Genomic DNA, 18,594 nt, shown 5'->3' with positions numbered 1-18,594 from the left:
AAAAGGAACTAAACATAAGTGATAGAGCTGAAAAGTATAGCGTGTGTGATATCATAAATGATAGAGCTGAAAAGTACAGCAAATGGAGTTCACTACAGATTTTCAATAGATTTGAGTAGACTGATGAAAGAATCCGTGAACTTGAAGAATGTGAACTTTTCAACTTGAAAAACTGAAAGAAAAAGAAGAAAAATGAACAATCTCTGAGACACCATCAAGTATACCAACATATGCACATTAGCAGTCCCAGAAGGAGGAAAGAGATGGGGTGGAAAGAGTACTTGAAGAAATAGTGCCCTAAAACTTTCTGAATTTGATGAGAAACATTATACACTTAAGAATTTAAGTAAACTCCATGTAGGATAAGCTCCATACAAAAACATATCATAAAGAGAAAATGGCAAAAGAAGCAACTCATCAAATGACAAGATTCTTAGTAAGATTAACAGCTGGTTTCCATTAACAGTGGAGTCCAAAAACAGTGGGATGGTATAAAGCGCTGAATGAAAAACTGTCAAGAATTCTCTTTTGAAAGTATCCATCAGAAATGAAGAAGGGTTCCTGGGTGGCTCAGTCATTTAAATGTCCAATTCTTGATTTGGGCTCAGGTCATGATCTCAGGGTCATGAGATCCAGCCCTGCATTGAGCTCCATGTTAGCTCAGAGTCTGCTTGAGATTCTCTTTCCCTCTCTCTGCCCCTTCTGCCACATGCGCATGTGTGCTCTCTCTCAAAATCTTAAAAAAAAAATGAAGACATTCTCAGATAAACTGTGAAAATCATTACTCCAAGACTAAGCCTATAAGAGAGACCAAAGATAGCCCTTCAGACTGAAAAGGGGGTATGGGACAGTATTTGAATTCCCATGAAGGCAAAAGGAACACAGGTAAAGGTAACTAGTTTATCATAAAAATCAGTATTGTACATTTTGTTTATAACTCTTTCCCTCCCTATTTGATGTAAAAAACAATTTTGTGAAATGGAAACTGTGGGGTGCCTAGGTGGCTCAGTTGGTTAAGTGTCTGCCTTTGGCTCAAGTCATGATGCCAGGATCCTGGGATCAAGCCCGGCATTGGGCTCCCTGCTTGCTCAGTGGGGAGTCGGCTTCTCCCTCTGCCCCTCCCCCCATTCCTGCTATCTCACTCTCACTGGCTCTGCTCTCTCTCAAATAAAACCTTAAAAAATGGAAACTGTAAACCTATGTTTATGGGCATGCTATGTATAAAGAAATAATTTATGACAACACATAGGGAGAGAAATTACATAGCAAAGTTTTTATCTACTAGTGATACTGAGTTGGCATTAATTCAAACTAGGTTATAATTAAGAAATTTATACTAATCCCTACTGTAGCCATTAAGGGGAAAACAAAAATTATATAGTAAAGGAAATGGTAGAATTAAAATGGTACACTAGCAAGTGTCTATTTAACACAAAACTAGATTCTCCAATTAAAAGGCAGAAATTTGCAGAATGGATAAAAAAACATAATCCAGCTATTGATTGAGACACAAAATAGTTGAAAGTAAAGGATGGGAAAAGATACATACAAATAGTAACTAAAAGAGCTTGAGTGGATGGACTAAAGTCAGACTAAATAGATGTATGACAAAAATTATTATGCACAATAAAGACATTATATAATGATAAAAGGGTCAATCTATCAGAAAGTTAATAACAGTTATAAACTTGTTTGCACCTACCAACAGAACCTCAAAATACATGAAGCAAAACTTGGCAGAATTGAAGGGAGAAAATAGTTGAACAATAATTGTTGGAAACTTTAATTCCCTACTTTCCAGTAATGGATAGAATGACTGGACAGAAGGTCATCAAGGAATAGAAGACTTGAGGGGCACCTGGTGGCTCAGTCATTCAGTGTCTGCCTTTGCCTCAGGTGATCCTGGGTCCTGGGATTGAGCTCTGCATAGGTCTCCCTGCCTGGCAGGGAGCCTGCTTTTCCTTCTCTCACTAACCCTGCTTGTGTTCCCTCTCTTGCTCTGTCTCTCTCTATCAATAAATAAACACAATCTTTAAAAAAAAAAATAGAAGACTTGAACACTATAAACCACCCAGACCTAACAGACTTACATAGAACTTTCTACCCAACAACAGCAGAATACATTCTTCTCAAATGCACATGGAGCATTTTCTTGGATAGACCATATGTTAGGTTACTGTAAAACAAGTCTCCGTGTATTTAAAGACTGAAATCATACAAAGTGTGTTCTCTAACCACAATGATAGAAATAACAAATCTGGAAAATTCATAAATATATGGAAATATAAAATATAATAAAACAATTAATTTAAAAATACTAAAATTATTTTAAACCAGTCCTATTTAGTGACAGGTGTGTGTGTATTTTTAAATCACAGAAGAATAAATAGTAAGTTTTTATTCATGTGCTTGAAAATTTAAGGAGAGTTTTGGTATTTGTAAGGAGTATTCTAGTTATTAGGAATATGTGTTGCTCCAGGATTTTATTCTTCTGTATTTGGTTAAACATTTTATAGTCCTGTGAAAACAGCAGATAACCAAAAATCTATTGGATGATTTTTTTTTTTTCCTTCAGACTAACTTTTCTGATTGTCTTATGTAGATTAAAGAAATTGGCCTCTATTTTCCCCATAGAAATTAGATGGCATTTACAGGCTCAGGTGTATACTTAATGACACACTGATTTTTATTTTATTTTATTTTTTTTTAGGATTTATTTATTTGACAGAGATCACAGGCAGAGAGGCTGGCAGAGAGAGGAAGGGAAGCAGGCTCCCTGTTGAGCAGAGAGCCCAATGGGGAGCTCAATCCCAGGACCCTGGGATCATGACCTGAGCTGAAGGCAGAGGCTTTAACCCACTGAGCAACCCAGGCACCCCCACACTGATTTTTAAAGGGAAAAAGTTACTAAGTATTTTCTGTGATAAGCTTTTTTATTGCCTCTTTGATAACATCAGGTGTTATATGGGGTGATTCATGACATTTTAGTAAAATATGACATGTCATTTATCAGTAATAGTAGTAATTTAAGATCTTTCTTTAGTGGAATAATGAGAAAATGCTAAAACTAGTTTTAAAAAATCTTTAAAAATATCCTTTCTTTGGAGTTAGCTTTGAGAATTTTTAAATGTAATTAATGCTTATTTATTTTTTTTATTCTGTTACTTTCTGTTTCTACCTACATTAATTGTAATATGTTTTTGAAAAGTAACAGCTGTTTTTTTGGTGGGGAAAATTTTATTTTTCTTATTCTATGCTAATGTGATAAAAACTTACAAAGGAATTTTTATGGCTACAAGTTAAATTTGAAATTTGTGGTACATGTTAATTTTTTTCAGGGGAAGGAAGCCAACACCCTTTTGGAGCCATGAATATTGTCCGGACTCCATCTGTTGCTCAGATTGGAATTTCAGTGGAATTATTGGACAGTTTGGCTCAGCAGACTCCAGTAGGCAATGCTGCTGTATCCTCAGTTGACTCATTCACTCAGGTAACGCAGTACACATTATCTTCCCAAAATTTTTTTAAACCAAATTCTATATATTTTTTAAAGATTTTTATTTATTTATTTGAGGGAGAGCACAAGCAGGGGGAAGGGGCAGGAAGCAGGCTTCACCTGATCAGGGAGCTTGATAGAGGACTAATCTCAGGACCCTGGAATCATGACCTGAGTTGAAGGTAAACACCTTACCAGCTGAGCCATCCAGGTGCCCTCCAAATCTGTACTTGAAAAACTAACCTGGTGGTTGAAAACATGTAAAAATGAAGGTAAACATGTATGGTGTAAGTTATTGACTTCCATGGATAATTTGTTTGCCTGCTTTCTTCTATAGGTATTTTAAAATTTGTAAATGCTTTGATGAGACTTGTTTTTATACTGGTGAAATAGTTTAAAGTGATTTAAAAATGGGATTAAATATTAGCTTTTTCTTATTCCCTCCCAGTTAGTATGCTAGAACCAGATAAGCAAAATCCTTGTCTTCATCGAGCTTAAAGTGACATAATTCCATGATGGTTGACTCTTAACTTCTTTAAGGCAAAGGCCTGAACAGGAGAATAATGGAGGTAGAGGTGTAGCTAATGCAGAGTCTCTAAGGCAGAAATCTGAAGAGCAATATGAAGGTCTTTGTGATTGGAGTAGAGTGAGCAAGGGTGAGAGATGGGAGACAATTGGGGAGGGGGCTGCAGGATAAAATCATATGGCTTTTATAAGGATTTATAAGGATTGGCTTTTATAAGGATTCTGATTAATTAAAAAAAAATTTTTTAAAAAATTTTTTATTTGACAGAGATCACAAGTAGGCAGAGAGGCAGACAGAGAGGAGGAAGCAGGCTCCCTGCTGAGCAGAGAGCCTGATGCAGGCCTCAATCCCAAGACCCTGAGATCATGACCTGAGCCAAAGGCAGCGGCTTTAACCCACTGAGCCACCCAGGTGCCCCTGATTAATTTTTTAAAAAGATTTTATTTATTTACGAGAAAGAGAGAGAGAGAGCACGCATGTGCACATGAAAGCAGGAGGGAGGGGCAAAGGGAGAGAGACAAGCAGCCTTCCCACGAAGCAGGGAGCCAATTGCCTGGCTCCATCCCAGGACTCTGGGATCATGACCTGAGCCGAAGGCAGACATTTAACTGACTGAGCCACCCAGGGCCCCCTATAAGAACTTTGACTCAGATTCTGTTTGGAAGAGAAGAAATAAGAGAGTTTTGAGCAGAAGAGTAATAGGATCTAACTCCTATTTCTAAAGGATCACTTTCGCATTTTGGGTAGACACTGTTGTGGGAAGGAAGAAGTCATTTAGGCTCTTGTGAACATTAGATGACAGATGATAATGACTTGAACCAGGGAAGTTTGTGGAGGTGGAAGTGAAGGTGATTAAAAGTACTGGCATACCTCGTTTCATTGCGCTTTTACTTTATTGTGCGTTGCTGGTATTGTGTTTTTTACATACTGAAGGTTTGTGGCAACCCTGCATGGAGCAAATCTGTTGGTGCTGTTTTTCCAGCAGAATTTGCCCACTTTGTATCTCTTTGTCATGTTTTGGTAATTCTTGGAACATTTCAAACTCTTTCATTGTATTTGTAACGGTGATCTGTGATCAGTGATCTTTAGTACTATTGAAATTGTTTTGGGGCACCACAGACTGCCCATATAAGATGAAGAACTTAATCGATAATGTGTTTTCTGACTGCTCCACCTACCAACTGTTCTGCATTTTTCTCCCTCTTCTTGGGCCTCCCTATTTCCTGAGACACAGCAATATTGAAATTAGGCCAATTAATTATCCTACAATGGCCTCTAAGGGTTCAAGTAAAAGGAGGAGTCAATCCATGAGGCAAACTTCATTGTTGTCTTATTTTAAGAAATTGCCACAGCCACCCCAACCTTCAGAAACTACCACCCTGATCAGTCAGCAGCCATCAACATCAAGGCAAGATGCTCTACCAGCAAAAAGATTACGACCCGCTGAAAGCTCAGATGATGTTTAGCATTTTTTAGCAAAAATGTATTTTTTAATGAAGGTATGTACATTTTTAAAGACATAATGCTATTTACACACCTAGTAGACTACAGTATAGTATAACCAATTTTTATGTGCATTAGGAAACCAAAAAATTCATTTGACTCACTTTATTGCAGTGGTCTGGAACTGAACTGCAATATGTCCGAGGTATGCCTGTAATTGATTTCTGGAACTAATGTGAAGATGGAGCCAGTAGTGTTTCATGATGTGGATCACATGAAAGGTCTGAGATTAAAGAGAGACATCAATTATAGCCCAAGGATATTGGCTTGAGGAATTTGAACACAGGAATATTATGAAAAGAGCAAGTATGGGCTGGGAGTGGAATCAGTGGAGTTGGATTTTGGTTGTACTATATTTGGGATACCTGTTAGATATCCAGCTGGAGATGACAAGTGTAGAGTTCAAGAGAGAGTTCTGGGATATGGATAAAAATGTGGGAGTCATCAGTGTAACGGTAATATCCCAAGTTTTGAAGGGTGTATGATGACTAGGGAAGTAATTAAATGGAAAAGTTGGCTATTGACTGAGCTCTGGGGCCATTTCAAATTTGAGAAGCTGAAGAGATGAAGACAAAGAAAAAGAGCAGCCTGAAGTAGAAGGAGACCCAGAAAGTGGTGTTTTGGAAGCCAAGCAAAGACTGGTTTTTAAGAAGCAAGAAGCCTCAATAGTATCACACTGCTAATGAGTTAAAATGAGGGCTAAGAAGTATCCAGTGGACTCAGCAAGATGGAGGTCATTAAAAAGTTAGAAAACTGAGTTCAGAGAGTAGAAGGGGAGTTTGGAGTGAGTTGGAGAGGAGGAAGTGGGAACAGTGAATATAGATGACTCTTGATGAGTGTGGTTACAGAGGGTAGCAGATAAATGGTTTGGTTGCTTGAGGGGGGCAGTGGGACAGGATTTTTTTGTTTTTACTTTTTTTTTAATTTGTTCTTATTGTTTTTAATGGGAGATATTACATCATGTTTGATAAGAATGAAGCATTAAAGCTGATGTTGCAGGAGAGTGGAGAGAGTTGCTGAACTCCTTGAATAGAAATGAGAGCACATTAGATTGAATAATGCATAGTATTCATAGTAATGGCTATATGAATACAGATGCGGGAGGGTTGTTAAATGTGATGAGAACTTGTGCATGTTTTCTCTTGATACCTTCACTTTGCTCAGTGAAACAGGAAACAAGGTCATTAGCTAAGATTGAGGGGAAAGGAGTATTGGAAATTTGAAGAAAAGGATTATTAACCAAGTCCTCTAGGAGAGGAGGATGGTGAATGGACTAGGGAACTCCTTATGAGTTTGCTGGGCAGCATACTCTTAAGGGTTGTGGCCATGAATTTAAAGTCAGACTTCTCAAATGATTTCTTGCGAACAGGCAGAGTTAAGAATGACAGAGTCTGGGTCTTAATTCTTTTTTCTCCCCTGTAATTAAAAAAAGAAACTACTATGCTGAAAAAGCAAGTTGTAAAGCAGGAGTTGTAAATATATAGACTGTATTAGAAAAATGTCTGAAAAATGCATACCAAAGTGATGTTATCCCTGGAAACGGGCAAGGAGACTTTTTATTCTATACATACGTAAGTTATTTGAGCTTTTAAAATCATATATATTTTTATTAAGCATTTTATTATGAAATGTTTTACATATGTAGGAAAGTACATTCCTCTAGTATTTATTGTATGCCTACTGCGTGCCAGGAGTTTTCTAAGCATGAACAAATACAAATAGCTAGACAAAATAATAGCTATCCTTTTAGAGCTCTCTTTATAATGCAATATATATGAAGACTTCTGAGTGTCTTCTACCTAGATTTAATTGATATTTGCCAAATTTGCTACTAATAAAAAAAAAAAAGTATTTCTGATACAGCTTGCTGGCATGTTTCTCTTCTTCCAGTTCTTCCCCAGTTAGCTACTCTTCTAACCAAATTATCTTTGCCATCCTGTGTTAGTACTTTAAAAGAAACATTCATAAGTATCCACAAAATATGTATGGCATTATTTGTTAAAACATGTTTCTAATATATACTCTTAGTTACTGTTATTACTTCCATGTAGTTTTTATTAATAGTACATGTACATGGCTTAAAACATCAGATGGTTTTACATGCAGAACAGTTGTCCTGTTAATACTTCTTATATTCTGCTCTTACTCTGTTCCTCAAAAGCAGTCACTTTCAGGCTCTCCCACTTTTTTTACTTCACCTGTTTCTTCTTGTATTTACTTCCATGTGTCAGAAGAAACTTGCTTAATCTCTTTTTAACCAGTTTATTTGCTGTGGGTGTTTTCCACCGACTTCCCCATACCTAATGTGATTTAGTGCTCTCACTCCTCTACTTTCCAGCATTCAGAGTTGTCTTTTCTCCCTACCTTTTTTTTTTTAAAGATCTTATTTTTAAAAAATTTTTAAATTTATTTTAGAGAGAGAATGATAGGGAGGGAGAGGGAAAAGAGAGACAGAATCTCAAGCAGGCCTAGGGCAGAGCCTGATAGGGAGCTTGGTGCTATGATCCCAAGGTCACAACCTGAGCTGAAACCGAGACTTGGACACCTGACTGTGCCACCCGAGGTGCCCCTAAAAGGTTTTATTTTTAAGTTATCTCTACACCCATTGTGATGCTTGAGCTCACAACCTGGAGTTGCATGTTCTACCAACTGAGCCAGCCAGATGTCCCCACACCTTTTTATTATAGATTTTTACTAAATTAATATTTAGAGTTTTCAGTATTATGATCAGGTAAATATTTTTCAGAACTGAGCCAGATGTAGTACTATGGTTACATTTCCTTTCTAGAATGACTTTTTATTTAACTTGGTTAATAAATGCTTCATTTTTTCCCTTTGTGTCATTTGCTATATCCACATCTCATTTATGCCCAAACTCTGCCAAATATAAATTCCTGTTCAGTATATTTTTAAAAAGCAATTTTACATTTGTTTTGGAAAGTTCGCTCTTGAAACTCTTCTTTGTTCTTCTGTGGATTGATTACTTTCTGGGTCTTTTGCATAACTGTAGTCAAGGTATTCTTTTCTTTAACCATTATTGTAGAACTTCTTTTCATTTCTCTGTTGCAGTCCTTTTTTTGTTTCTTCTCTTTTCCATTCTTGTTGACTTACTACCCCTTTGCATGTTTTTTTTTTTTTTATTAAAGATTTTATTTATTTATTTGACAGAGCGAGATCACAAGCAGGCAGAGAGGCAGGCAGAGAGAGAGGAGGAAGCAGGCTCCCTGCTGAGCAGACAGCCCGATGTGGGCCTCGATCCCAGGACCCTGAGATCATGACCTGAGCCGAAGGCAGCGGCTTAACCCACTGAGCCACCCAGGCGCCCGACCCTTTGCATGTTTTTAAAATGATTATAAATGGTATACTGTACAGATTTCTACAACTTGGTATTGTTCACTCAGCATTATTTTTAAGATTTACCTGTCTTGATACATGGAATAAATCTAGTCTATTTTAATAGACTTGTATAGTTGTATAGTATGTCATTGTATGAATGAGACAGTTTTTTCATTTCCGTATTAATAGATAGTCTCACTAATACTTGTTTTAAGACATTAAATTTTTGCCAAACTGCTGGGTGAAATTTGAATGTCACTGGTGTTTTGGTTTGTATTTCTTGGTGACTGGTGAAGTTGAGCATCTTTTCTCATTTTGACCTCATTTGTGTTTGTAATTGGAATTGACTGACCATTTATATGTTTTGGCCAATTTTCTATTGTATTTTTTTGGCACTTTTTAATTTTAACTTTCTGGGAAGAGGCCTTTATGTATTCTGGGTAATAGTCTTCTGTTCTAGATGTTGTAATTCTCCTAGCATGTTGCTTGTCTTTTAATGTTGTTCTTGGTATCTTTTGCATGTAGACATTATATTTTTGTGTAGACAATCATTTGTTTCTTTTGTTATTATTATTTTTTGCATTGGTGAAGTTGTTCCTATGTTATCCTAATGTGTGAAGGTGTTATGTTCTCATAGGTACTAAAGCTTTAATTAAAAGCTAGTCTTTTTTCTTTTTTAAACTCTGAGTTAATAGCATCTTTGTTATATATTAGGTTGTCACATATGTTTAGACTTGTTTCTGGTTTCTCTGTTCTATTCCAGTTAGTTTGCCTGTCCCTTTGCCAGTAAAAGTCTTAGTAATATCTGCTAGGCCTAAGTCCCTCCTCTTACTTATGAGAGCATAAGCTTATGTATTCTGCATACTAATTTTATTTATTTATTTATTTATTTATTTAAAAGATTTTATTTATTTATTTACTTATTTGACAGGCAGAGATTATAAGTAGGCAGAGAGGCAGGCAGAGAGGAGGAAGCAGGCTCCCCGCTGAGCAGAGAGGCCGATGTGGGGCTTGATCCCAGGACCGTGGGATCATGACCTGAGCGGAAAGCAGAGGCTTTAAACGACTGAGCCACCCAGGCACCCTGCATAATTTTAGTATCAGCTTACTGAGTTTTATGAAAAACTTTATTGGATTTTGTTGGAAATAACATTGGTCTTATAGTTGTTTTATTTTTATTTTTTTTAAGATTTTATTTATTTATTTGACAGACAGAGATCACAAGTAGGCAGAAAGGCAGGGAAAGAGAGGGGGGTGGGAAACAGGCTCCCTGCTGAGCAGAGAGCCCGATGCAGGGCTCCATCCCAGGACCCTGGGATCATGACCTGAGCCGAAGGCAGAGGCTTTAACCCACAGAGCCACCCAGGCGTCCCGAGGTCTTACAGGTTTCATTTGGGGAGAATTGCTTCCATTATATATGTCTTCCCATCTGTGAATATGTATCTTTTCACTGAATGTGGTGTATCGGTCCTTTAGTTTGTTTTCTTTCCTGTCTCTCAAGACAGTCTTGAAGTGTTTTCCTAGATATTTACAGATTTCGTTTTTATTCTGAATTGGATCTTTTAAAAGATTTTTATTTATTTGTGAGAGAGGGAGAGTGCACAAACAGGGGAAACAGCAGGCAGAGGGAGAAGTAGGCTCCCTGCTGAGCAAGGAGCCTGATGCGGAGCTCAATCGCAGGAACCTGGGATCATGACCTGAGCTGAAGGCATTCACTTAACTGACTGAGATTTAAAGATTTAAAAATCTTTTAAATAAAAATTTGCATTTTAAAATTTTGTTGTTAGTGTTAAGGGTTGCTATTGATTTTTGTTCTTTCTGATACTGATTTTTTAGTTAGTGATTTTACTGAACTCTGGATTTTAGTCCAAGTAACTTAATGGTAGCCTCCTGGATTAAACTATCTTGATATTATTAAGCAAAAAGATAAAAGCTAATAAGACATTTCCTCTCATTGTATTTAGGCTTTTATCTTTCTGGCAAGAAAAAGACTTCTTACTATTTTATATGAGAAAGTAGGCTGGGATTTAAGGAGAGGGGCATAGTACATGGTGAGGGAGAGAGAAAAGAGTATTTGAAGGAAAAACATTTTCTTCATTTTTAACCCCAAATGAATATCTTAGGAAATTAAAATTTTAAAAGCCACAGAAATCCTTTGAGATATGAAGGTTGTTAAGATTTTATGCCACAGTGTCATTTTATGACTTTCTTTAACTTACAGCATTAGACTGTTTAAAACTCATAGTACTTAAAACCAAGTACACTGCAGGAACATTTTTAATTAAAAATACTAAGGTGTAAGTAGAATATTCAGTATAACTCATTAATCTATTCATTATTAACTTTCCAGTTCACACAAAAGATGTTGGACAACTTCTACAATTTTGCTTCATCATTTGCTGTCTCTCAGGCCCAGATGACACCGAGTCCATCTGAAATGTTCATTCCAGCAAATGTGGTTTTGAAATGGTATGGGACATTTTGTATCTCTAATATTAAGGCTTTTAGTAACCATGCATTTTTTTTGCTGGTAAATGTATTTCTTTGACATTTAAACATACTCTTCTATTGTGAACATCAGCATACATGAACAGTGGCATGCCATTAAAAAGTATACTATGGAGTTCACATCAGGAACTTAGTATTTAGTTCTTACCCTAAATACTCTGTTACATAGTAGCTATTTTGAATTTATAAAGACAAGAAAATACAATTGCCTATGTGTAGGGACCACAGTTAAGGCTGTAAATTTTAAAATATTTTTATTTATTAGTAACCATATATGAGTCTTGAAATACAAAGCAATTTTTTGGTAAGTTTAGAAAGTCTTGGTCTGAAGTAGATATGCATAAGGCATCAGGATGATTTTTACTGCACCCTGTACATAAATGGTTAAGAAAATTGATTTCCCTAGCTTTCCCATGATTCTGTTTTATAGGTATTCTTGTCACATTGAATATCCCAGTGGTGGGCAATACATGAGAATTTGTTGAGCAGTGGTAGCGTGGTGTAGCATGGATAGCTCTGGACGGTATTAGGTTTGAGCTTTGTTAAAATGTAGGTATGTGGCCTTGAGCAAATTTCTCTCATCTACTCATTTATGAGATTAACTTTTTAGCTTCTTTATTTTTTATCTGAGCTTTTTAGAAGTGATACTTAGAGTTGTTTGCTTTTTGATAAGTCATTTGGTAGATTATGAAAGATAGAATTTTCTTGTAAAAATATGTTTTTTTCTTTGTAGGTATGAAAACTTTCAAAGACGACTAGCACAGAACCCTCTCTTTTGGAAAACATAATTTGAATAAAATAATTTTTAATGGATTCTGAAATTTGTCATGTTTTGAAGAGAAATGCCTCCATTTAAAAGTACGAAGTCAAAAGAGGATCATGAAGCCTAAGTTTAAAAACTGCTTATTGACTGAAGCTTAATGAAAATCTTCATAAAAAATTAAAAACATGGAAAAATGACAATATGTTCCTTATTAATGAATTTTTCTCCCTTAAGCTTAAAATATTCAGAGGCAAAACACTTTGTTTTGGCTAGGATTCATTTTTTACTTAAAAATAAAGCATATTCATAACAATAGTGTGCCAAATGCCATTGCATTCATAATATTTCATTTAGTATTATAGTGGTTTGCTAGAGTAATTAACTTAAAATCAGCTATATCAAAATTTGGGGGACTTTTTTGAAAAACATCAAATATACATTTTTATGTACAGAAAGATTATTTTCAGTTTGTATTTCTTAAGATTACAAGTTTTTCCATTAACACAGGTTGGCTGTCAGTTTTATATCTGCAAATTCATACATAATTACTTGTTTGACAGAATTGCCATGGTTAAATACTGACAAGGTTTTATTTAATTCTGGTAATGTGGTAATGTTCTGAGGCATTTGTGTGTAGAATATAGGATTTAGTACATTTGCTTATTAAGTTGAAGCCATTGTGTCTCATTCAGAAGGGACCTTGACTCATTTATACTAGTGACATCCATTGACCAAAAAAACCAAGTAAGCAAAGCGAGGCTATTAGCTTGCTGCACCAAGTGAATACAAATACCAGAGGAACTGTGGGGTATCTCCAAAGGAAGGGAATATACAGGAGTTTGGGGCCTCTGGTTAGTTTTGAAACATTTTGGCAAGGATTGGTGAAAATTTGGAAACTAGAGAGTTGCTGATGCAGTTAATGTCATTAAAACACATGAGCCTATGCAGAATTATCATTACATCAGCTTATGGTTTTATCTTGAAACGTATCTGATTGAGCTAGCATTAAGTGTTTGAGCTTAGGCAATTTGTTCTGTTGTCAAAGTTTGGTATACTTCGGCATTTTGCAAGCTGTACGTTTTTGCAAATTGTAGTTTCTTTTTCACTTCTCAATTCTCTTCTGGTCTTTCTTCAGTCTGTGTTGAAGGATTGACCATTATCTTTTGGAGTTGTGATCTTGCCAGGTTAGTATTGCTCTTCACTGGGTTATAATTATATACCAAGTATCCAGTGGTAGTTCTAACATAGTCTCAGGTCTTCATGTTAGTAATTGTTGACTGTTGTTGAATCATGTGACTTGACAGTGGCTATACCACAGGATTTAAGGCTCAGAACAGAAAGCATCTGCCAACTGTAATAAAATTCTCAAGCAAAATGAGTATTCTACTAGGATGCAAAGCCAGGGGCCTAGGTTACAAAACCCAAGCTACAAAAACGTATCCCAAAGTCCAGGTGGGTCTATTCTATAGAGTCCGTGAAAGACTTTAGCTTGGTCAAAGACTATTGTACCTGTCAAGTGATTTTTATAGACCTTTATATATAATATAATAAATGCGAACTGCCCTTTGGCTTCCAAGAGGAAATAGAAGACTATGTCATTGCCATGACAATCCTGGGTAGTGAATTTAAACTGGTTTGTTGGGCTTACACAGCACGTGTCAAAATTTGAACCACCTTTTCTAGTTGTATTCAAGAATTAACGAGAACTCTCCTGTGTAGCCAGTTCCTGCTTCATTTGGAAGTCTCTGGTTATCCTTCCCAAGGAAACATGCTACAGGGAATAGAAACGGGGCTGTAAATATCTGAAAGCTTCTTAACAATTATTCTGTACGCAAGATAGGTTTGGGTTTAGGAGGCAGGCAAAAGCCTGATGTAGACCTAAGTAATCCCTGGTGAGTTACAGATAATACTAGGAATAGAAATGATACTATGACCGAAATGAGCCAGCAATTGTTTCCTTGAGCTGAGCATATTGCCGGTGGAGTTTAGCTCCTGCCTAGAAGTTTGGGAGATCTTTGGAGAAAATGACTAGTGCAGGAGAATAACTCCGGCATTTGTTCTCTTCTCTGGTGAATCTGGTTCTGGTGACAATGCTATTATGATTATAGTAGAAGCATTTTGTTGACTTGGAGAAAACTTTTCAGTTTTTACACGAATGAAGGCTGGGGCTACTGATGAAGAGGAAAATTCAAATATCAGAAGAGATATTTGGGAGGAAATTGATCTCAGGAGTTTAAAGGGATAGATAATTATATCTATAGTGGAATTTGACAGTTTCATTTGGAAAATGAAAAAGACCATAAAAGACCAAAAAAGACCATAGAGGATTAAGAATAAAATCCTGTAATGATACAGATATGTAAGAACATACTGAGAAACCTTTAGGGTTATCTCTAGGAGGGCCACGCTATAATAAACAAAAAGGGGATAAAGAGCAAAGGTATCAGAAAATTAATCATGTTTTTTGCCTTGGGCAGAGGCAGTTCATTTTCTGTTGTTATCCTCTCGACCTGTGGGTTTGATTAGCTTTAAAGATAATGGCTTCTGTAAGGAAGATGCTTATGAGCACTGAGTCTTATCTGTAAGTGATGAATCACTAAATTCTCCTGAAACCAATTTTATACTCTATGTTAACTAACTGGAATTTAAATAAAAATTTGGAAGGAAAAAAAAGAAAATGGCTTCTGGAGAATCCCTGAGAGTCACTGGCTGAAAGTCTCCTGACAAGAGTGGTGGTCCAGCTGTTTGGAGAAGGTATTTGTCATTTAGTTGGGAAACAAGAATCCAGGAGTCATTGTCTTGGACTTTCTTTCTTTTTTTTTTTTTTTTAAAGATTTTATTTATTTATTTGACAGATCACAAGTAGGCAGAGAGAAGGGGAAGCAGGCTCACTGCTGAGCAGAGAGCCCAATGTGGGGCTCGACCCCAGGACCCTGAGATCGTGACCTGAGCCGAAGGCAGAGGCTTTAACCCACTGAGCCACCCAGGCGCCCCTGTCTTGGACTTTCACTGACATGCTAGTTACAGTATCTGATAAGCTTACTTTTCATTGAAGGCAATTTTCATTTCTCTGATGTCTCTTCCAGAAGACTATATTTGCCAAAGATTGAGGATGTTACCAACATTGATGTTTTTGTAGAGGAGGAGAGTTGAATTCACTGTTGAGGTATAGCACAATTGTAAGATTATTATAAATTATTATTATTATTATTAGATGACAAAGGTATTACGGACAGTGACAGTTTTCTAGGTCTGTAATTTATCCCATAAAGTATATATTTTTTGGAGACAGTTACTATATTAGTCTTTATGTAAGCAGAGTATATTTCTTTTTACCTGAAATGTACAGTCATTTGCTATGGTCTGAATGTGTATGTTCTTGCAAAATTTATATGTCGAAATCCTAATGCCCAGTGTGATGGTGTTAGGGCCTTTGTCAAGTGCTTAGGTCATGAGATTAATGCTCTTATAAGAGAGATCCCAAAGAGCTCCTATGCCCCATCCACTGTGTGAGGATATGTAGAAAAGTCTGTGACCTGCAAGAAGGCCTTCATCTGACCACACTGGGCACTTGATCTTGGGCATACAGCCTCCAGAACTGTGAGAAACAAATTTTTGTTGATAATAAGCTACCTAAACTCTGGTATTTTGCTACAGCAGCTTGAATGGAATAAGAAACATTGAAACATTTTTATTAACACGTTTTACTTACACATAATTTAATCTAGGAAGGCTGAACTTTTGATTTTCCAAGTTTTTTTTCTTTTGACTTTTAAAAACTCCTAACAATAGTTTTGAATTAATTAAAATTTGGAGAATGTCAAATAAACTTAATTTTTCCTATTCTTCTATAAAGTGAAGGAAACCCAAAGATTTCAGACAAAAAAGACATCTTAACAATCTTATTGTGCCTCAATTTGGAAAGGGCAAAATCATAAAGAGATGTAAGAGGAGACAAGATATGAACATGAATCAAAAATATCCAAAGGCAAGAAATAATCTCAGCCAATATCTATATTCAGTATACTAGGAAAAAGAGTAACACCATTTACCATCTGTGCCCCATGGATCTGTTTTTTTAAAATGCTTCTAAATCACTTGAACAAGTAAAAGGATGGTAAACAACTTAATCAGAATTTTAAGTGATGAGAAAGCAAACTGTGTTTCGTATTTTCATAGATTTGATGACATATGTACCTAATGAGAGCATTGTCTTCTAAATGTAATTATCAGTTGTCATGTATGAATCTGGAACGTGTCCATCTTGTAAATGTTGATTTTAGATTTCGAATGCATCTCTAATAGGGTCTACTTTAACATTACTTTTCTGGTTCTTGTACTTAAATCTGCAAAATGCAAATACTTAAAGAATTAATTGAAAACTGACAGCAAATGATTTTGTTGAAAAGAGAGTGGCTGTCTTCTTAGCTCCATAGTTGTAAGACATTTTCATTTTTAGATTTATAGCCACATGTTAGAATGATCAAATAATTTTTCATTCTCTGTCTTCTATTTCTCTCTCTACTTTTGTGGACACATCTTCTTTCAGCATTTGCCTATTTTAAAAAAGCTTTATTGAGATATAATTCATATACCATCAGATTCACTCGAAGTATGCAATTCAGTGTTTTATAGTATATTCACATATTTGTGCAACCACCATCAATCTAATTTTAGAACATTTTCAATTTCCTTAGAAGTTCCATACCCATCAGTAGATACATCCGTGTTATAGTATGTCAGTATTTATTTCCTTTTTATTGCTGATAATACTCCACTGTATGAATATACACCTTTAATCCATATGTCAATTGATGGGACATTCCCTTCCACATCCCCCTCCTTTCCGTTTTTTGGCTATGAACAGTGCTGCTATGAACATTCATCTACCAAGTTTTTTTTCCTTCTCTAAGATTTTATTTATTTGAGAGAGCGAGAGCGAGAGAGAGCAAGCAAGCACACAGAGGGGGCATCGGCAGAGGAAGAAGCAGGCTTCCCACTGAGCAGAGAGCCTGAGATGGGACTGGATTCCAGGACCCTGAGATTGGAACCTGAGCGCAGACACTTAACCAGTTGAGTCATCCAGGTGCCCTCATCTATAGTTCTTAGATATTTGGGAGGAATATCGTGGATTTATGCTTTCATTTCTCTTGGGTATGGAGGAGTATAGTAAAAAAAATGGAGTGGAATTACTGGATTATATGGTGACTTTGTAACTTTTTAAAGAGGACCTTTTTTAAAGGACCTTTTTCAGAGCATTTGTACCATTTTACATTCCCATGAGCAATGTATAAGGATTTTGATATCTCTACATCTGTCAACACTGTTATTATCTCTCTTGATTTTGGCCATTCTAGTGGGTGTGAAGTATCTCATTTTGGTTTTGATTTGCAATTTTCTAATGACTAATGGTGTTGATTATTTTCCTGTGCTTATTGGCCATTTGTTTACATTCTTTGAAAAAAATATTCAAATTCCTTGCCCATTTTTAAATTGCATTATTTGCTTTCTTATTGTTGAGTTATATATTCTGGACACAAATCCCTTGTCAGATATAAGATTTGCATATATCACCTCCCATTTTATGGATTGTCTTCATTTTCTTTTTTTTTTTTTAAGATTTTATTTATTTATTTGACAGACAGAGTCACAAGTAGGCAGAGAAGCAGGCAGAGAGAGAGGAGGAAGCAGGCTCCCTGCTGAGCAGAGAGCCCAATGCAGGGCTTGATCCCAGTACCCTGGGATCATGACCTGAGCTGAAGGCAGAGGCTTTAACCCACCAAGCCACCCAGGCATCCCTGTCTTCATTTTCTTGATGGGAATATTAGTTGCAGCACAGAAGCTTTTAGTTTTGATATAGACCAATTTATCTTTTTTCTCTTGTCACTTATGCTTTTGGTGTAATATTGAAGAAACCAGTGCCTTACCCACGGTTGTAATGATTTATTCCTCTGTTTTCTTAGAAGAGTTGTATAGTTTCAGCTCTTCAGTTAGGTCTTTGAACCCATTTTGAATTAATATTTATGAATGGTGTTGGTTAGGGCTCCAAGTTTGCTCTTTTGCAGGTGGATATCCATTTGTCCTAATACTGCTGTTTACTTTAGCTAATTTTGGTGCACAAGCATAAAAGATGGAAAAAATAGGTAACTAGGATTATCAGGAACTTTTAATCTTTTCAAAAGTGGGTAGCTTTTTCAAAAAATGACTTAACAGTGTATATCAAAATGCTTATAGAATATTTAGATAAAAGAAACCTCATTAGTCTCAGCACGGGGATAGCTTTGGTGTTTGACAAGAAATATAGTCCAAATTACAGTTTTATTATTTTTTAACAACACCTAGTAATGGCTTCATGAACCTGTTGTGAAGAATTTTTGTGGGGGGTGATGCCTGGGTGGTTCCATCAGTTGAACATCTGCTTTCAGCTCAGGTCATGATCCCAGGGTCCTGGGATCAAGTCCT

General features: G+C 36.2%; 1 protein-coding gene across 1 annotated transcript in view; it reads left to right on the top strand.

Moving 5' to 3' along the window:
• HIKESHI (heat shock protein nuclear import factor hikeshi) overlaps positions 1–12,445 on the top strand; it is a 42,785-nt gene extending 30,340 nt beyond the window's left edge. The window contains exons 3-5 of the mRNA XM_044258360.1: positions 3,339–3,490; positions 11,212–11,330; positions 12,103–12,445. Coding sequence (XP_044114295.1) covers positions 3,339–3,490; positions 11,212–11,330; positions 12,103–12,157 — 326 coding nt within the window. The 3' untranslated portion in view covers positions 12,158–12,445. The remainder of the gene's footprint in view (positions 1–3,338; positions 3,491–11,211; positions 11,331–12,102) is intronic.
• The last annotated feature ends 6,149 nt before the right edge of the window (positions 12,446–18,594 follow it).

The sequence above is a fragment of the Neovison vison genome, chromosome 7 (genome assembly GCF_020171115.1).
Source record: "Neovison vison isolate M4711 chromosome 7, ASM_NN_V1, whole genome shotgun sequence".
NCBI lineage: Eukaryota > Metazoa > Chordata > Mammalia > Carnivora > Mustelidae > Neogale > Neogale vison.
The sequence above is the reverse complement of the archived record's forward strand: the minus strand, read 5'-3'. Positions and strand labels throughout refer to the sequence as shown.